The 20,659-nt window shown below is 41.1% G+C and overlaps 5 protein-coding genes across 5 annotated transcripts in view; 4 read left to right on the forward strand and 1 right to left on the reverse strand.

The window, feature by feature from the left end:
• The first annotated feature begins 1,422 nt into the window (after positions 1 to 1,422).
• On the forward strand, positions 1,423 to 5,061 carry LOC131940653 (uncharacterized). The gene is made up of 3 exons (XM_059299370.1): positions 1,423 to 1,580; positions 2,490 to 2,667; positions 4,877 to 5,061. Exons 1-3 carry the CDS (start codon positions 1,430 to 1,432, stop codon positions 5,022 to 5,024), a joined length of 477 nt encoding a protein of 158 aa, XP_059155353.1. The 5' UTR covers positions 1,423 to 1,429; the 3' UTR covers positions 5,025 to 5,061.
• A 909-nt stretch (positions 5,062 to 5,970) lies between these two features.
• On the reverse strand, positions 5,971 to 11,194 carry LOC131940621 (homeobox protein 8-like). The gene is made up of 4 exons (XM_059299328.1): positions 11,184 to 11,194; positions 9,368 to 9,845; positions 6,137 to 6,223; positions 5,971 to 6,036 (listed from the first exon to the last, which is right to left on the reverse strand). The coding sequence occupies exons 1-4, from the start codon at positions 11,192 to 11,194 to the stop codon at positions 5,971 to 5,973; spliced, it is 642 nt and encodes a 213-aa protein (XP_059155311.1).
• Positions 11,005 to 12,386, forward strand: LOC131940622 (uncharacterized). The gene is made up of 3 exons (XM_059299329.1): positions 11,005 to 11,059; positions 11,339 to 11,485; positions 12,112 to 12,386. Exons 2-3 carry the CDS (start codon positions 11,422 to 11,424, stop codon positions 12,384 to 12,386), a joined length of 339 nt encoding a protein of 112 aa, XP_059155312.1. The 5' UTR covers positions 11,005 to 11,059; positions 11,339 to 11,421.
• A 1,048-nt stretch (positions 12,387 to 13,434) lies between these two features.
• LOC131940645 (uncharacterized) lies at positions 13,435 to 18,571 on the forward strand. Its single transcript, XM_059299355.1, has 6 exons — positions 13,435 to 13,584; positions 14,699 to 14,901; positions 15,450 to 15,494; positions 16,228 to 16,442; positions 17,144 to 17,253; positions 18,293 to 18,571. Exons 1-4 carry the CDS (start codon positions 13,443 to 13,445, stop codon positions 16,384 to 16,386), a joined length of 549 nt encoding a protein of 182 aa, XP_059155338.1. The 5' UTR covers positions 13,435 to 13,442; the 3' UTR covers positions 16,387 to 16,442; positions 17,144 to 17,253; positions 18,293 to 18,571.
• The window catches only part of LOC131940623 (uncharacterized), a 4,277-nt gene continuing 17 nt past the window's right edge, over positions 16,400 to 20,659 (forward strand). Inside the window, exons 1-4 of the mRNA XM_059299330.1 lie at positions 16,400 to 16,442; positions 17,144 to 17,260; positions 19,541 to 19,709; positions 20,436 to 20,659. The exon at positions 20,436 to 20,659 is cut by the window's right edge and continues 17 nt beyond it. Of these exons, the coding sequence (XP_059155313.1) occupies positions 16,400 to 16,442; positions 17,144 to 17,260; positions 19,541 to 19,709; positions 20,436 to 20,610 (504 nt within the window). The 3' untranslated portion in view covers positions 20,611 to 20,659. The remainder of the gene's footprint in view (positions 16,443 to 17,143; positions 17,261 to 19,540; positions 19,710 to 20,435) is intronic.

The raw sequence follows: 20,659 nt of genomic DNA on the forward strand, positions 1-20,659 counted from the left end.
TATAAAATATTCAAAGTAGATCTAACTGTTATGGGTCATTTTTATTTTTGGTTAGAATAATTTAGAATAGTCTAGAACTTAGGGAAAGTCCATAGCGAGTCAACCCCCGGGTGTCTATGTATTTTATCCCAAGGTAGAATGTGTGAATAAAAGCGGTGTGAACGATTGGGGGGGGGGGGGGGGGGCTGTATGTGGTTGATTTACTGGTAGAAGCTTGTTGATGTCTGGAAATTGTGTGTATTTATAAGGATATGATAATAAAGGTGTAAAAAGTATTGTGTAGTCTCTATAGACGTTATTTAATTCGACGCTAACACTTACGCTTCATAAGGTAGGTAAAGTAGTTTTCATTTGGTTAGCGTAATAATATGGAGCTGTAATGAAATGGAGCTGTAACAAAATCCTTGCCACGATGACTGTGTGGACTCATTGTAATCTTAACGAGCTTTACGATAGACCAGGTGTTGTTTAAATTAAGGCGTCATCTTCTTAAATAAAATTAGTGAAACGATGTTAGTGATAGATTAGTTGGGCTCAATGTTAATTTATGAAGACATGGTATTTAGTAAGGTAAGATCTGTAAAGGTCTCAAATGAGTTGGCACATAATATGACATAAACGCCTTAGTCACATGGAGTGTGACGTAATTTTGGTGTGTGTGTGTGTGGGGGGGGGGGGGTGGGGGGTGGGGTCGAGTCTGACTTGTATGTCAAAATGTGGTGATGGGGTGGGTGTAAAAAGGTGTGGTCAAACAGGAACAAAAGTTGTCTTTTATGGACGACCCTTTACATAAGCTAATGTAATATTTTCGTCTTATACGATTCTTTCTGCACTGCCAGCTTGACCTTGACCGAATGATATCTCGTGAGATTTCCACAAACTAGGACGAGACCTCCTGCTTAAAATACCTTTCACCTCAGTGATCAATATCTGCAATCATTTATATTCCCTGAAGTATATAAATATATATCCCCAAACGGTGTACTATAATCAATACAACAAATCTAAATGCAGTTAAAAAAATATTCTCCCAATGTCGCGAGGCCAAGTTTAGAATAGACTGACAAACACGATACAACGCTTCCCCAACCCGCCCTCTTATACCAGCCGTAAAAGAAATTTACTTCCATGTAGGGACATGCCAGGACGCTCTCTAGCCTCCCACTCCCAACTTCCTTATTGAACTTATACCTCATATACATAACTCCCAATTTACGCTGTGTAGAACACACCATTTAACTTGGTCCTATATAGATCCCGACCTTGGTCTCGCACAGTGGCCAGATAAATATTATTAATTGTATGTTTAAAGCTCTAACAAGTAAAAATTGTAGACTGGTGTAATAGTTTTGTATAAGAATGTCTTAAAGTTTTTAGTGCAACGAACTAATGTCAAGATTAAAAGCAGATCTAAATTAGAACAGTGGATATGTTTAGCATGTGTTGCTTCTGTTTCAAAAAGAGGAAATCGGCTGATGTTTACACTGTCGATGGTGTTTCATATACTCGTAGGGACCAGTTGGGGGAAAACCAAGCGGGGAGAGGCAGCGGTTCAAATCCCACTCGGACGACCAGAGAAGGTAAGTACACAAACCATCGACTGAGAGACAGATGAGACTGTAGGTCTAGAATTATTTAATGAGACTGTAGGTCTAGAATTATTTAACACGATGTTAATTAAATCAGGTCTAATAGTTCCACTCCCACCCCAATAACAACGGTGATAACAGAAATATAACATTTTATTTCAGAGAAATAAAAATCCTACCTTGCTTATCCCCACCCCCTTTTAGTGTTACAAATGACAGACTTTAGTATTATATATCGTCATCGTTACAAAAGACAGACACATTTTTTAGGTTTGAAATGTTGCAGTCTGGAAAGCACCCACTTCCCACTCCTGCACCCCCCCCCCCTACACAGACACACACACACATAGGTACGTGGGTCGTGGTCTGAGAGATACTGGTAGATAATACTGCGTAGTGCGAACCCACTGTATAGTGTGGCTTCATTTACAGAGGTTTCCCCAAGTCTGCTACGTGGGTTTTGTAAAGACCCCAATCAATAGACATGAACATGGTTCGTGTAGAAATGTCAACATCACGTCCTAAGTCAGTGTACCGTGATGTTGCACAAGACAGGAGGCCTTAAGAAAGCTGAATGTTTTGGTTAGGTTGATGTGGGAACCGGAGAATATAGGCCTAACTGGCGCTTCTTGCGATCTAATTTTTTGTAATTGAATAAAATATACATTACAAATAACATTACAACATTAACAAATAATGACTAATTAGAGTAAAAATAAGATATTTTTGCGTTGTCGTCGGATTCGAATGTATTCAAACGAAAAATCTATATTACAAGTCATTAAGTCCAAATATATGCCACAGACAGACGAAAAAAACAGATAGACGAGAGAACAGATAGACGAAAGAACAGACTGAAGTAAATAAAAGCTTATGAAAACGATTATTGTGTTATTGCAGCCCAGACTCAAACTATAGAGAACTATGCTCAATGGTCCAAACCTTCAGACATTAGACTCAATTCTAGCTCAGTGGACATCATCAATAGCCAGTATGAAGAACACATGTACCAAAGTTACCTGCAATTCTGGAACAATTATAGGAAGAGTCGACCAGCCAATAGGCATAGACCACGAAGGTAAATGGTTGAGGGCAGTGTTTCTACCAGACTTTTTTCTCCGGGGGGAGGGGGGGGCACTTGAAATTTTCGAGTGGACGGTAGACTTTCTTCGGGGAGGAGGGGCGGACACTGTTAAAAGTATATATTTTCTATATAAAGTTCATTTCATTCGGGGGTGGGGGGTCGGGGGTGGGAGGGGGGGGGGGGGGGACGACGACGACGACGACACCGGTAGACTTTCTTCGGGGGGGGGGGGGGGGCGGGGCAGGGCCTGGAAGAAACTCAAGTTGAGGGAAGTGAAGGGGGCGGGAGGGACGGAGGTTGTTCTTTCGGATTTGAAGATGCAAAAACACTATTATAATCTAGTATTCTCTAAATAATGTTGCACCCTACCCATATGATCTGGAGCAGGTCAGCCTCCCCCCCCCCCCCTGTCAATACCCACAGGACACCCCCGGCAGTTACAAATGGGTAATAACTACGGGGGGGGGGGTAATGTCTGGGGGAAATGTATGGGGAGGGGGGGGGGGGTTAATACCATAATTTATTGAATAAGTGACCGAAAATGTCAATAAACTGGCTATGAAGCGTGAAATAGTTTTTGAACATTACATTCAACTAGCCGTCCCGGCCAGGCCCTGCTCTGGCTTCTGTGAAAAACCTTTCTGTTAAAGACCATTACCTGTGTGTTTAGTAATCATCATAAACCCGGCATTGCCCACCCAAACCACAACCAACCAAAACAACAAAACGCAAACATAACGCTAACACAATTACAAATACAAACGAAAACAAAAACCTAACAACAAACCCAACCACAACCACAAACACCAATACAAACACAAAGAAAAAACAAACAAAAAAGCAAACGAAAACAAAAACCTAACAACAAACCCAACCACAAACACCAATACCAACACAAAAAAAAACAACGAAAAAGCAAACGAAAACAAACCAAATCCAAACGCAAAACCAACCAAAAACACAAATACAAACCCAAGCAAAAAAACACAAACAAAAACGAAAAAAAAAAGAACAAAAACGAACCAAATCAAAACGCAACCACTAACGCAAACCCACCTAAACACAAAGAAAACACTAACGCGAACATAAACGCCCGGGGCGGAATCACCTGTTTTAGCTTAATGAACGACTATAGTACCCCAACTTATTCATAATCTTTTGCACTCACTTAAACGAACGCGCCTGTTTCTATTTAATGAACAATTTTAATACTCCAAGCTTATCCGTAAAATACCTACAACATTTGCACTTGATCAATCCCCGCTGATTATGTAATTATTATTTTTTTCCCAACACCAAAACAAAGTAATAAAAAAGTAAATTATTTTCCACAAAAGCAATGGTTTTATAAAGGGAAGTAGTTTTGTTTTCCTAATTTATCAAAGGGAAGTAAGTGCTATAGGACTAAATAATGACATAATTAGAATTTTTGTAAAAGATGATATTTTTTTAAAAACTTGTGTTTAATGAACATGCCGACAATTATTACTATAATTTGAAAAATGAAAATTATTTCCCAACACTTTCAATAGTAATTTTTTAGCTCATACATTTAGACAAATGCGCACGATAATTTTCTAACACTTAAATTCATCCAATTCCAACGACAAACATATGCATTACATACAGAACTGAGCTTTATATATTAGATCAGTATTGGATTATTAAAAGCCTTTTTGTTCGACATTTTCCCCGGCTTTATTTGGCGCCTAAGTCAGGGGTCGGCAACCTGCGGCTCGCGAGCCGCATGCGGCTCTTTTGATATCAAGATGCGGCTCTCCAGCTCCTTGAACAAATACTAATAATCTTAATAAAAAAATAAAATGTTTGAAATAAAAAAAATGTTAGTGGCTCTTTAAAACCAGGGAAATTTTGAAAATTGTAACTTTTGGCTCTTCAGCTTCAAAAGGTTGCCGACCCCTGGCCTAAGTGGTTGTTTAAATTGTAAAATTGTGTACATAATTTTGCCGTGCGTACAAGACTTGTGTATCAGTATGTACATTTACTTTTATCAGTATTACTCTGCAGTATTGGAGAGTTCGGGGAGAGAGGAGGCTTTTCTACCTCGTAGATTAGAGGTTAGAGGGAGGCGACATTTTACGCGTGATTTCTTGCCGAATTCTGTCAGCAAAATAATTTACACACAACAGATTATCGTATAGTTTTATACATTTTTCACATGTTGAAATACTTTATTTTTTAGACCCCGTCCCCGAAAACCGGACCAGGTGCACATAGACGCAAAGAATGTCGTTATAAGCGGCCAGCTGTACACCGGGAACTACGAGAGGAACCTTCCGGGTGTGTATGTGCTTAAGGATAACAAAGGCTCCAGGGAAACTGTTGTCTAGTACACCCGTTTATTTCTGTGGTGACGTCTCAGTTGGTTCTGGGAGGCTATAGAGGCTCTAAGCCCAGCGATGATTAGTACTGAGAGTGTGTTACACCTCATGTTTAGTACTGGCAAGATGTGAGATCAGCTAAGTTTAGTACTGGCATGATGTGAGATCAGCTAAGTTTAGTACTGGCATGATGTGAGATCAGCTAAGTTTAGTACTGGCATGATGTGAGATCAGCTAAGTTTAGTACTGGCAAGATATGAGCTCAACTAAGTTTAGTACTGGCAAGATACGAGATCAGCTAAGTTTAGTACTGGCAAGATGTGAGATTAGCTAAGTTTAGTACTGGCAAGATGTGAGATCAGCTAAGTTTAGTACTGGCAAGATATGAGATCAGCTAAGTTTAGTACTGGCAAGATATGAGATCAGCTAAGTTTAGTACTGGCAAGATGTGAGATTAGCTAAGTTTAGTACTGGCAAGATGTGAGATCAGCTAAGTTTAGTACTGGCAAGATGTGAGATCAGCTAAGTTTAGTACTGGCAAGATATGAGATCAGCTAAGTTTAGTACTGGCAAGATATGAGATCAGCTAAGTTTAGTACTGGCAAGATATGAGCCCCCCAGCTAAGTTTAGTACTGACAAGATATGAGATCAGCTAAGTTTAGTACTGGCAAGATGTTAGATCAGCTAAGTTTAGTACTGGCAAGATGTGAGATTAGCTAAGTTTAGTACTGGCAAGATGTGAGATCAGCTAAGTTTAGTACTGGCAAGATGTGAGATCAGCTAAGTTTAGTACTGGCAAGATATGAGATCAGCTAAGTTTAGTACTGGCAAGATATGAGATCAGCTAAGTTTAGTACTGGCAAGATATGAGCCCCCCAGCTAAGTTTAGTACTGACAAGATATGAGATCAGCTAAGTTCAGTTTTCCCTCAAGGAAATAGAAAGTAAGGAACGCCTAGGGAGACGTGGAGGCGCACGGCGGGGAAGCAGCTGGCAGAGGCAGGACTGTCATGGGGGACTGCTAGGAAGCAGCCGGCAGAGGCAGGACTGTCATGGGGGACTGCCAGGTAGCAGCTGGCAGAGGCAGGACTGTCATGGGGGACTGCCTGAAAGAAGCTGACAGAGGCAGGACTGTCATGGGGGACTGCCAGGAAAATTGTCGGTGACGGACTCATGGAAAGAGAGCTTTCTGTGGCGGCCCTACGTGTCTTGGGCATAAAAAGGAAAAAATGATGATGACGTTTAGCACTGACTAGATATGAGCCCAACTAAGTTTAGTACTCAAATTAAACATTCAATAATTTTTACAAGAGTCCACACTCGTAGGATTCCCGGATCCCACATACCTGTGTAACGGGTCCCACATACCTGTGTAACGGATCCCAAATACCTGTGTAACGGGTCCCACATACCTTGGTAACGGGTCCATAATACCTGTGTAACGGATCCCACATACCTATGTAACGGGTCCCACATGTCTGTGTAACGGATCCCACATACCTGTGTACCGGGTCCAACATTTCTTCAGTACCGCGGCCCGCCCACCATGAGTACTTGGGCCCGTCCAAAGTACCATGTCCCACATACATCAGTACCAACATAACTATGTATCGGAACCCGCACATTATCCCACATTGTCTGATAACACATCTATTTATCTATGTAAAAAATTGCATCAATAATATCCTAGAAATAAAAAATTTCCATTTATTGAACAATTTATTTTCCCTTTGTTGAGTTTATTCTCCATAGTGTCTTCAAACAAACGGTGCTAATAGAAGCTTATAAACAACTAATTAATGTCCTTAATTGATGTAGAAGCATCAAATCCAAGCCAAGAGGCCACATTTTTAAGTAATTTGTCCTGGATTGGATTATAGCAGTGGCGTAGCGAGGGGAGGGTAGGGGCGGAGCGGGGGGTGCGGACCGCACTGGGTGACACCATTTAGAGGGGTGATAACCAATGCAAAAAATAGCAAAATGTATAGAAAAAAATGATAATTCCACTTAATTAAGTGATTAATTCGAGAGTCTTTTAAGAGGTGTAAATCCAAAGTTTAGGGGGGGGGGTGCAAATCGAAAATTTAAAGTTTGTCCCCGGGAAGGGCCGCTACGCCTCGGGGGGAGGGGGGGGGGGGTGACACCATTAAGTGCCACACCGGGTGACACCCGACCTCGCTACGCAAGTGGATTATAGTTAATAGTTACTAATGGCTGTGGTATAAGGAGGTACGGCTATCCAAAAATTGGTTTTTATTGATGATGTCATGGAGCTTAAACCCTTTGAAGTCAAGCGGTAATACAGGCCATACACCACCTTAAGCTCAGCGATCAGATCGTCAGAAAATGTGCTTGGTTTATCGCCCCTGCGTCATGGATTGCATCAAGTCTGGGGTAAACACGTGTTGCTGGATCGAAACTATGTTGGACGACAGCTGGGGGAATATGGAGGGGGGTGGGGGGCTGGAGGAAGGTGGGGGAGTGTGTGAATGTTGGTGTGTGTGTGTGGTGGGGGGGGGGCTGTGTACGTGGTCGTCTGGTCATGTGTGGTTGTGGGCCCTACATATGCATTTATATTTAAGGTGCATGATTATGTTCGTGAGTATGTATACATTTAAATATACATTTCTACATACACATATATACATATACCAGGGGTCGGCAACCTTTTGAAGCGGAAGAGCCAAAATTTACAATTTTCAAAATTTCCCTGGTTTGAAAGAGCCACTAACAATTTTTTATTTCAAATATTTCATTTTTTTATTAAGATTATTAGTATTTGTTCAAGGAGCTGGAGAGCGCATCTTGATATCAAAAGAGCCGCATGCGGCTCGCGAGCCGCAGGTTGCCGACCCCTGACATATACTTATTGTTGTGTATATGTGTATATGCGTATTGTGTGTGACCGCTTGTATGTGTTTATGGACGTGGGTTTGCTCGCGTGTATTTACGTGTACGTGTACGTGTATGTAGTCCTACGTGTTGAGATTATGTGGAGTGGAGTGTGAACACTATCTTGAATGTACGTGTACGTGTACGTGTACGTGTATGTAGTCCTACGTGCTGAGATTATGTGGAGTGGAGTGTGAACACTATCTTGAATAGTAAAGCCGATCACCAGCTTATGCAAGTCTTAATCTCCAATCTAAATTTACCTTGTATTAAACCTATAATTCCCTCCCCTTGTGGGCGGAGTAAAAGTTTATTCCCTCCCTTACATCGCTAAGTTCACTCGCATTCCCACATGCAAAGTTTTGAGATTCGCTTCTTTGTGGCGTAGGCCTACATTAAAAAATATACATACGTAGACATATATTTGATGTATTTGTGAAATTGTTGCGTAGTTTGTAAAAGAGATATTTAAACATTTTTATTTACTTAGACTTAGATGAACTTTTCAGTTAGAAAAAAATAGATTTTTTAAATCATGACCAGTAAGGCATTGTAGATTACACTACACAAATGTGTTGATAACATATCGACAGTAACATACATACAACAAAACAAAGTAAATAAAAACGATTTTTTTAAATTTATAAACCAAATAGTTTAAAAACAAATGATTGAAGTTTGGATCAAATACCATTTTTAGCAGAAAAAACAAACACGGTTAACTAATTAAAAAAAAAACACGGAGGAGTGATTGGAACCCAGGCTGCTCTTCTTTTTGAAAATAACATTTGTACCACTTCTTCTTGCACGCTGGGGTGATATTACCACCAGAGGTGTCACCCGGTGCGGCACTTAATGGTGTGACCCCCCCCCCCCCCAGAGGCGTAGCGACCGTTCCCCTGCGCCCGGGAACAAACTTTCAATTTTCGATTTGCACCACCCCCCCTCAAACTTTCGATCTGGACCAGTGGCGTAGCCAGGATCGTCTCAAGGGGGGGGGGGGTTTCCAATTTTTACCCGGGGACAAACTTTCGATTTGCACCCCCCCCCCCCTCAAACTTTCGATTTGCACCCCCCCCCTTCAAACTTTCGGTTTGCACCCCCCCTCAAACTTTCGATTAGCACCCCCCCTCATACTTTTTATATATACCGAGGGGTCTATGGGGTGGGGGGGGGGGGTTATGACCCCCCCTAACCCCCCCCCCCCCTGCCTACGCCACTGATCTGGACACCCCCCCCCCCCCCACCGTTGTCGGGATTTGTCAAATTTGCTCTTAAAAGACTATTTAACACTCGAATAAATCCCTTAATTAAGTGGAATTATCATTTTTCTCTATATATTTTGCTTTTTTTGCCTTGGTATCAACGCCCTAAATGGTGTCACCCGGTGCGGTACGCATCCCCGCCCCGCCCCCCCCCCTCTCGCTACGCCACTGATTATCACTGATATTATCACTGACATTATCACTGACATTATCACTGACATTATCACTGACATTATCACTGACATTATCACTGACATTATCACTGACATTACCACTGACATTATCACTGACATTATCACTGACATTATCACTGACATTATCACTGACATTATCACTGACATTATCACTGACATTATCACTGACATTATCACTGACATTATCACTGACATTATCACTGACATTATCACTGACATTATCACTGACATCACTGACATTAACACTGACATTAACACTGACATTATCACTGACATTATCACTGACACTATCACTGACATTATCACTGAAGTTATCACTGACATTATCACTGACATTATCACTGACATTATAACTTATATTATCACTGATATTATCACTGACATTATCACTGACATCACTGACATGAACACTGACATTAACACTGACATTATCACTGACATTATCACTGACATTATCACTGACATTATCACTGACATCACTGACATTAACACTGACATTATCACTGATATTAACACTGATAATTAATTTTCCGAAAGTCCTAGATCTACATAAATGACAGACGTGTGTTGATATGATTGCAGAACTGGGTCAACTTCCATCAACTTTGACCCACGTGACGTCATATAGTCACGTGGTGTACGTCATGTGATTCACAATTCCGTCCAGCTGTTACTTCCAAAATAAAAACAACATGTAGGGATTGTAGGCTTATGTATTATACGGCCCAGCAGATCCATTTAACACGACCATAAATTTTAAATTTTTGGATTTAATTTAAAATTGAATTTTAAAATACGACCGTTACATATCAATTATACTTGCTGATTAGATAGGTGCCCGTGGATGTTTCTTTCAGTTGCGTCATGCCATGGGTCTTGACTAGGTAGAGGTGGCTATTTTGTTGGTTTTTGATGGTATTGGTGGTGGTAAAAGTGGTTGTGGTTGTAGTTGTTGTAGTGGAGGTAGTGGTAGTAGCGACGGTAATGGTGATAGTGGTGATAGTGGTGATAAGTGTCAATCTCTATTACTCCACTTCCTTAAGTGAGGTGCTGGGTGTTTGGGTAAAACATAAAACACTAATTACATTAATTGGTGGGCTATCAGGATTGTATTGACAAACACATAATACTGATGAGATGGCGTTACCTAGTGTCCAGGAATTCGAGGGCTGGTTCCTGGGCTCGTGTACGGTGTAAAAACCTTGAGCTCACCCAGCTCTATTGAGTACCCGACTCGATGGTTTTTCTGCTGACCACACGTTTCCTTCACCAAGCAAGGTCAATCCAATTTATTACATCTGTCCCGTTGATCTTAAAATTTTATTCTTAAAAATCGAAGTTAAAATATTTGGAGGGTGATGTTTTAAGTAAAATTCAAAGAAAAAAATCATTACCTGTGGGTTAAATTAAAAGAAATTATTCTAGCGTAAAATGTTTCAGAAGATTTTGTACAGGTGCCGGTGTGAAAATGGTGGGGGTATAGGGGGTGGAGGAGTCACTGGTCAATACTAATCTCAACGTGACGTCATAAGCCGAATGTTGAAGCAGTAATCTGCGTCGCCAGGATCGATTTGAAATCGATCACAACAGTTGCACGAGTTTTCATAAGAGCTGCTTTCTCGAGGCGTAAATTTTGTTGTCGTTTTATCACGCGGTTCAATTGTAGGAAGTGTGATGTTACTGTGATGTTAGGGTGATGTTAGTGTGATGTTAGTGTGATGTTAGTGTGGTGTTTAAGTGGTTTTAGGGAGATGTTAGTGTGATGTTTATGATGTTATAGTGGTTATAGAGAGATGTCAGTTTGATTTTTCACGTACATGAGTACCATAGTGATTTTCGTATTTATGGACTGTGTTGTGGATTTTCTGTTTAAATAACTATATATATATATATATATATATATATATATATATATATATATATATATATATATATATATATATATATAATGTTTTTATGTGCACTTATTTAGATATTGACTTATATAAAAGACAATAAAGACAAGAGTAACAGTAGAATCACCTTTTATAACTAAACAAATCAAACACACCAAAAATGGGTCTATATCAAATACTGCGGTGTTTTGTTCTCTTTGTTTTCTTCGCGGAGAATCACACTGGTAAGTTGTCTTTTAATACTTTATCACCAGTGTAGTCATTTGTTAAAAGTTTATAAACGTGCAGTCTGGTTGTATAGGGCATGGTTGTAGCAGGCTAGTTAGACGGGATCTTACTGGTACTCTGTTTAGCTGAGTGTTCACTAGATGGGCCAGTCGTCCACCAATTCACGTGGGTGACCATCAGTAAAACTGTTTCATCCAGTTCTAGAATTTACCTCGAGTTTATTCTGAAATGTTTCTAGCTGAGGCTTAGGACTGTGCCAGCAATAGAATGTCTGGTCCTTAATTTAAAATCTTGACATCGGTGTCAAGCATTGTGATCTGCTTTATGTACTCCCTGATCACTACCCCCAGTACATTTGTACAGCTTGACTTACTCTACCCCATTATCCAGTCAATGTATCAGCCTCTACCTCACCCCAACATCCAGTCAATGTAAACCTTGACCACAACATCCATTCAATGTATCAGCCATTACTTGACACCATCATCCATTAAACGTACCATCCATAACTTGACCACATCATCCATTAAACATACCATCCATTACTTGACCCCATCATTAACATACCATCCATTACTTGACCCCATCATTAAAGTACCATCCCTGTTACCCCTGACCCCAGTGTTCAGCTCCTTTACCAGCACACCCAAGGACATAACTCCGACCAAAACAAAAATCTTGGTGCTCAAATGCCTGCCTAGTACGGAAGGCTTGACGGCCATCTTGGCCATCAACATCAAAAAGAAAGAGGCCATCTCAGACAGCTCGAGTGACCCGGGCCAACCGTTTGGGGATAACCCCCACAAGGAAGGTCAGAGTTCAACTTTTGACAGTTTCGTCAGGGCGGCCATTTCTTCAGGGAACAGGATAACGGTAACACCAACGTCGGTTAGGTGAGTTTTAGTTTTAGACGGGGAACAGAATAACAGTTACACCAACGTCTGTTAGGTGAGTTTTAGATGGGGAACAGAATAACAGTTACACCAACGTCTGTTAGGTGAGTTTTAGACAGGGGGGGAGAGATGGTATAGGGAGTGTACAGCTATAAAGTAGGAGTGTCCAAAAGTAGACATGGGTGTGTCCAGCTGTAAAGTGGGAGTGTCCAAAAGTAGACATGGGTGTGTCCAGCTGTAAAGTGGGAGTGTCCAAAAGTAGACATGGGTGTGTCCAGCTGTAAAGTGGGAGTGTCCAAAAGTAGACATGGGTGTGTCCAGCTGTAAAGTGGGAGTGTCCAAAAGTAGACATGGGTGTGTCCAGCTGTAAAGTGGGAGTGTCCAAAAGTAGACATGGGTGTGTCCAGCTGTAAAGTGGGAGTGTCCAAAAGTAGACATGGGTGTGTCCAGCTGTAAAGTGGGAGTGTCCAAAAGTAGACATGGGTGTGTCCAGCTGTAAAGTGGGAGTGTCCAAAAGTAGACATGTGAGTGTCCAGCTATAAAGTGGGAGTGTCCAAAAGTAGACATGGGTGTGTCCAGCTGTAAAGTGGGAGTGTCCAAAAGTAGACATAGGAGTGTCCAGCTATAAAGTGGGAGTGTCCAGCAATAATGTGGACGTGTCGATTAGTATACATGGGTGTGTCAATTAATAGACACGAGAGTGTTCATCTAGTATGTGGGAATGTTTAGCATTAAATATTCATTACTAGACATTGGAAAAGGACGGGGATGGCCTAGTAAAGCGCTAGACTGCTAACCCGAAAGTCTCGGGTTCGAATCCGGTTTCAATTCAGTAGAACATCCCTGCTCCACCCAGCTCATATGGGTACCCAACTCATGTTAGGGAAAGTAAAGGCGGCTGGTCATAGTGCTGACCACACTATCTCTTCATATGCCGAGGTCACAGAAACAGGTGTACTCTACTTCACTTGCCCCATAGCAACTTTACTATTTACTAGCCATGGGAGTATTAATACTTATGACACGTGACTCCCGTATCCCCAGGTTTAAGGCCGAGGGGATGCTGGGCGAGGACCCGTCGCTGACAGTCACGCTACACGACCCTGGGGTCAACGACCTTGGCCTCTACGAGTGCCAGGTGACCTACTTTGATGAGAACATGAACGTCAAGGTCTTTGCTGACACACTGGAGGTCAGGCAGGGTAAGGGTCAAGGTCAATACAAGTTAGAGAGTTAAGGTATAATTAAACCCACATAACTATCGTTTAGCTCTGTAGTCATCAGGTAACGTTAAAACACGTTCAGTTAATTAAATACACTTGCACTTGAGCTAGACTAGGTTCAATTAGTATTGGTTAGAGCTAGGTACGGTATTCGGCTCATACCCAGTGGCGTAGCGAGGTCGGATGTCCCCCGGTGCGGCACTTAATGGTGTCACCCCCCAGAGGCGTTGCGACCCTTCCCGGGGACAAACTTTCATGTTTTCGATTTACAACCTTCTCAAACTTTCGATTTGCACCCCCCCCCCCTCAAGTTTTTGATTTGCACCCCACCCCACTCAAACTTTTTATTTGCACCCCCCCCCCCTCAAGTTTTTCTCTATATATTTTGCTATTTTTTGCCTTGGTGTCACCCCCCTAAACGGTGTCACCCGGTGCGGTCCGCACCCCCCGCCCCCCCCCCCCCCCCCCCTCGCTACGCCCCTGCTCATACCTAGTTTAATTTCTAAGGCGATATGCTCCAAATATTTAGAGATAGACCTAAACTAAAGCTTAGAAATGGACTTCAAATAAAACTAAGACCCTCGTTAAAAGAGTGCCACAAAATTTCGCCCCACACCCCCCCCCAATCCCAGAGAAAAAAAAATTTGAAAGAAACATTGCTGTCCCGGTAAGTCCTTAAAATTCTTAATCCTCCCCCTACCCTAATTTAGTTTTTCATATCGTCACGGAGTTCTAATCTAAACTCTCCTTTCCCACACTTCTTGACTAAAGCTCTAATATTTTAGAGATAAGGCCAAACTAAAACTCCAATGTTTAGAGCAAAATAGAGCTCAACTAAAGTCTCAATGTTTTAGAAATGGAGCTAAACAGAATCTCCAATATACTTTAGAGATAGAGCTAAACTAAATCTACAATATAGTTTAGAACTCGAGCTAAACTCCAATATATTTTAGAGATAGAGCTAAACTAAATCTACAATATAGTTTTGAGCTCGAGCTAAACTAAAGCTCCAATTTATTTTAGAGATTGAGCTAAACTAAAGCTCCAAAATATTTTAGAGCTGGAGCTAAACTAAAACTCTAATGTATTCTAGAGATGGAGCTTAGCGTGGAGACCCTAGAGTCCCGCGTGCAGACATTGGAGGGGAAGTTCCCCGTGATCATGATGTTGGCTGAAGCCATGCAGCAGGCAGCCATAGAAGCCAAGAGTGCAGACGAGACCCTGAAGCAGGATGTGACGTCACTGAGGCAGGAGAACAAACAAATTCTGGAGACCATCGCGGCTCTCTCTAGAGACGTTAGTTTGTTTTACATTCATTGTTTTACATTCATGGTTTTACATTCATGGTTTTACATTTTTGGTTTTACATTCATGGTTTTATATTCATTGTTTTACATTAATTGTTTTACATTCATGGTTTTACATTCATTGTTTTACATTCATTGTTTTACATTCATTATTTTACATTCATTAACTTTTGTTACATTAAGTATTACCTAATTTATTATTTAGGTTGTGTTTTAAATTTGTATTTGTTTTATTAGAGCGTTTTTTAAAGTAATTAATTGATTCATTGAATTTTACTTATAAAAGTTTCATTAATTTGGGACTAAAATTTTTTTTGACCATAGAGAATTGAGCTTAACATTCAGTTAAGATTTACTGCCGGGACCGATTACAAATATACACTAATTACGCATCGCAATGCATATTAATTTAATAGACAGACTTAATTACAAAGACTCATTAAACCCAACAGATATGCAAATAAAACGCGAACAAGAAACCAATCCAACTTCATCCAAAGCTATAACCTGCTGATTGTGATGTGTTTTATCTTGCAGATTCAGAGTCTTACAGTACGAATCGAGGCTAGCGACAAAAATCAGGTGGGTGAAATTGACGTAATGGTGGTCTGGTATAAAAGTGGGTCTGGTCAGAGGCGTAGCGAGGGGGGGGGGTGCGGGGGGTGTGGACCGCACCGGGTGACACCATTTAGGAGGGGGGGGGGTGACACCAAGGCAAAAAATAGCAAAATATATAGAGAAAAACTTGAGGGGAGGGGGGTGCAAATCGAAAGTTTGAGGGGGGGGGGTGCAAATCTAAAACTTGAGGGAGGGGGGGTGCAAATCGAAAATTTGTCCCCGGGAAGGGTCGCTCTACGCCTCTGGGGGTGACACCATTAAGTGCCGCACCGGGTGACACCCGACCTCGCTACGCCACTGGGTCTGGTTGGTTTAAGTTGGGAGTTATTTATAAGTTAAGTCATTCTACAACGAAATCATAACTATTAAAATCATAACTATAACAATACTAGGATCAATGTAGGCACGTCGATATTATCGACGATAATGTTGGAGAAACGCTAAACAGAGAGTGGCTCAAATTTACATTTTAATTAACTCAGTTTCGAATTACCCAATTTTTTTCTCTCCTTAAAACAAACAACAACATGACGTGTAATACATATATATAATATATATATATTAATATATATATATATATATGTATATATACATACATAGGCCAACATACATACATATATATATATATATATATATATATATAATATATATATATATGTATATATATATATATATGTATATATGTATATATGTACAGGCGGAGGCAGCCACTAGAGTGAACAATGAGGACCTAATGAGAGTGAGGCAGAGAATGGAGGACCTAGAGAACACGAGCCTCCGAGTGTTAGAAGACAGGATGAGACATAAGGAGCAAGGAGGGCAGTCTGGAGTTGAGGGCAGACAAACTGTGGTTTAACCTCAACGTCACCATGGAGGAGAGGGTCTCTAAGCTGGAGAAGATTAACTGGAGCAGTAAGTTAAACTAGGGGCAGTAAGTTGAACTTGGGTCAGTAAGTTAAACTAGGGGCATTAAGTTAACGAGGGGCAGTAAGTTAAACTAGGGGCAGTAAGTTAAACTTGGGGCAGTAAGTTAAACTTGGGGCAGTAAGTTAAACTAGGGGCAGTAAGCTAAACGGGGCAGAAAGTTAAATTTGGGACAGTAAGTTAAACCCGGCACTAAGGTAAACTTGGGGCAGTAAGTTAAACTTGGCAGTAAGTTAAACTTGGGGCAGTAAGTTAAACTTGGGGCAGTGAGTTAAACTTGGGGCAGTAAGTTAAACTTGGCAGTAATTTAAACTTGGCAGTAAGTTAAACTTGACAGTATGTTAAACTTGGGACAGTAAGTTAAACGGGGCAGAAAGTTAAACTTGGGCAGTAAGTTAAACGGGGCAGTACGTTACTCTTTGGGCAGTAAGTTAAACTTTGGGCAGTAAGTTAAACGGGGGCAGTAAGTTAAATGGGGCAGTAAGTTAAACGGGGCAGTAAGTTAAACGGGGCAGTAAGTTAAACGGGGCAGTAAGTTAAACGGAGCAGTAAGTTAAACTTTGGGCAGTAAGTTAAACTTTGGGCAGTATGTTAAACTCGGGGAAGTATGTTTTAAAGATTTGTACAGCGTCTGGACATGTTTTAAAGATTTGTTCCAGTCTGGACATGGTTTTAAAGATTTGTTCCAGGTTTTGTACAGCGTCTAGACATGTTGGACTTGAAGACCATCCCCGTCCTACAGAACAACGTCAGCTTCGTGCTGGAGAGTCTTGTTGCCATGGAGAAAACTATTGACTGGGTTGGTGGTGTGTCATGTCACATGTCATTGGCTGGCTTGGTCTGTCATGTCAGATGTCATGGGTTGGGTTGGTTGTCATGTCAGATGTCATGGGTTGGGTTGGTTGTCATGTCATGTCAGATGTCATGGGTTGGGTTGGTTGTCATATCATGTCAGATGTCATGGGTTGGGTTGGTTGTCATGTCAGATGTCATGGGTTGGGTTGGTTGTCATGTCGATGTCATGGGTTGGGTTGGTTGTCATGTCAGATTTCATGGGTTGGGTGGTTGTCATGTCAGATGTCATGGGTTCGGTTGGTGTCATGTCAGATGTCATGGGTTGGGTATTGTTGTCATGTCAGATGTCATGGGTTGGGTTGGTGTCATGTCAGATGTCATGGGTTGGGTTGGTTGTCATGTCAGATGTCATGGGTTGTGTTGGTTGTCATGTCAGATGTCATGGGTTGGGTTGGTTGTCATGTCAGATGTCATGGGTTGTGTTGGTTGTCATGTCAGATGTCATGGGTTGGGTTGGTTGTCATGTCAGATGTCATGGGTGTGTTGGTTGTCATGTCAGATGTCATGGGTTCGGTTGGTTGTCATGTCAGATGTCAGGTGGGTTGTGTGGTTGTCATGTCAGATGTCATGGGGTTGGGTTGGTTGTCATGTCAGATGTCATGGGTTGGGTTGGTTGTCATGTCAGATGTCATGGGTTTGGTTGGTTGTCGCTCATGTCACATGTTAATGACTGGGTTGGTTCGATGTCATGTCAGATGTCATTGACTTGGTTTACTGTCATATCACATGTCATTAGGTGGGTTGGTTGACTTTACTGACATGACACTTGGTAGAGATATAGAAATTGGAGAACATTATGAAGTAAGAAATGTTTGAATATTGTGTGCATGTGAAAGGTGGGGGGGGGGGGGTGGATGTACGCCTCCTGTTTGCAGTAAAGATTTACAAGACCATTGCATGTTCAGAGACTTTAACAATGCTGTTATTTTAAAGTTGGTCTTTAATATATATTTTTTCCAATTTCTTTTTATTCTGTTATGTAGGTTATAGCCACGACGAATCTGTCGATAAGCGAATTGAACAGTGTGTTACAATCTTCGGCAATTACCTCCCCTGGTCCAGTGATTGCAACAACAGCAGAAACTGGTAGCCACATTACGCTGTTACTAAATTTAGATCTATTTAGGAAACATACTATATAAATTGCGTAGTTGTTTTTATTAATTTCACAATTCCTGCTTATTGTGATATAAATTTATTTAGATACTTAGTCATGCTTTATTTATAAACCTATTGTAAGGTAACAGCAGAAGAGTCCTTTTAATTGAAAATTGGGAAATTCAAATCTTAAATTAAATAAGGATAGACGAACGGGAAACCCCCACACACAGTCATGCACAGTCATCGGGTAAGACAGAACTGAGGGAATCCTTTGTGACGTCATTAATGATATGACACAGAGAATTTGTATCTAATGTCAAGTGCCTTCTTACTTTATCGTATACGAAGTAGGCCTATAAAGGAAGTATTGTAATCGTGCAAAAATATCGACTTTTTACTCCTCGTATGTGTGTGTGTATGTGTCTGTATGTGTGTGTCTGTCTGTCTGTCTGTGAACACTATAACTCGAGTATTGTAACAGCTAAGTTGATGAAATTTCATTTATAAATATTACATCAAAGTTGTTTTTCTATTTCAACTTTTCATTGATTTCCGGTATCCGGATTTGAAATTTATTGTACTTTTGGTTTTTCAAAAGCCTATAAGCCTAGATGAAATTTCACATATACGTGAAAAATCTTATTCTCTTTTTTTCTGTCAAAAAAATGAGTTATTTCCGATGAAAGGAAGTAGTACTTTAAGCTATTTCCGATTCCTAAAAAAACGCATATCAATATATAAAGTACTAATGGTCCGCACTTTCATACACACATTGTTTGCTGTTCACGTGATGCGTACTTTTTTTTCTAAGAGATTATATTCTATTTCAAAAACTTTAAGTATTTAATTACTTGATTAAATTATGTCTATATCCCAAGTCGCCACCCCACCCCTCCCCGTAGTGTTATATAAGAATATTCGAGAAAGTTTAAGGAAGATCACTCCCGCTTTATTTCTCCTGAATTTGTCCTCAGTCGCAAAATTCGGCCTGTAACCAAAAAAAAAAAGATCCCAAAAAGGAAATTGTTTAGCGAACATAATGTTGGCATTTAAAATAAGATGTCGGCACTTCTTACGTCCAAGAATAACTTTTAATGTCCTTGACCTTCAACCCGTTTCCCGCTCACCAGAAGAGCAGACGACCATTTCCGGTAACGCCTGCTACGTGTGCGGCGACAACGCCACCCAGAGCTACTGCAATGCGCGGACGTCCAAACACATCGCGCCGTGCAATGACGACCAGCCCTACTGCGTCACGGATGTGTATCAGAACGGGGCCTTCCGGCGGGTTTATAAGAGGTAAACCCGTTTTTGTTTGTCTGTAAGTGTTATTGTATCAGTAATCCATATATTAAACGCTGTTTTGTGATTTGGCATTCAAAGTAGAGTCCACCTGTTTCTGTGACCTCAGCATATAATTTTATATTAAGGGACATTGTTGTCATTTCTGTGCTGACTCACCTTCAATTCCCCCCCCCCCCCAATGAGTCAGATACCAAATAAAGATTGTTAAACTCAGCAACGGCATACGAACGTTTGTCTATTTATAACGGTTCCCAGAAAAATGCGCCATCGGAAAACTGCGCAACGGAAAATTGCTCAAACGGAAAAATGCGCAAATACAATGTCATTATACCAATACACTTTAATTGTATCACATTTTGATGAAAAAATGTTTTATTGTGATACAATGTAAATGTAGTCAGTCTTTGTTGGTGGTTATAAATCCTCGATTTAAGAAAACAAAAATACCATTGTGCACATATTTGTGCGCAGTTTTCCGTTGCGCATATGTTTTCCGGTCACCGTTTGTAGCATCTCATTTCTCTCCCCCCCCCCACCATTCCCCACTTACCCCCGTAGATCATTTTCAAATATCCCCCCCCCCCCCACGCCGGTTGGGGCTGCTTTAAATTTAAAAAATGAGGTGGTGGTGGAGAGTTAGAAGACAGCCAAAACAATCAATTTGGTCGTCAAATTAAAACCCGCCAAATTCAACACAAATATTTCCCCGCTTATTCTCAGATGTGCCACGTTGGCCGAGTGCCAGGAAGCTGTCAGCATGAACGACCCTCAGTGTGCAGACGACACATTCATCCTGCCAATCATCTTGCGGTGCCACTTCTGCTGCACAAAGCCGGCCTGTAACGACTACATCCGGCCCTCTAGCGACTTGTATGAAGCGCCACCTACCAAATGAGGCTGTCGGTTTCTAACTTTCAGCTCAACTTAACTCACTTTGTATTGCT

Source organism: Physella acuta, unplaced genomic scaffold, assembly GCF_028476545.2.
Source record: "Physella acuta isolate Inbredline_101_S28 unplaced genomic scaffold, ASM2847654v3 ptg000324l, whole genome shotgun sequence".
In the NCBI taxonomy this organism is placed as follows: Eukaryota; Metazoa; Mollusca; class Gastropoda; family Physidae; genus Physella; species Physella acuta.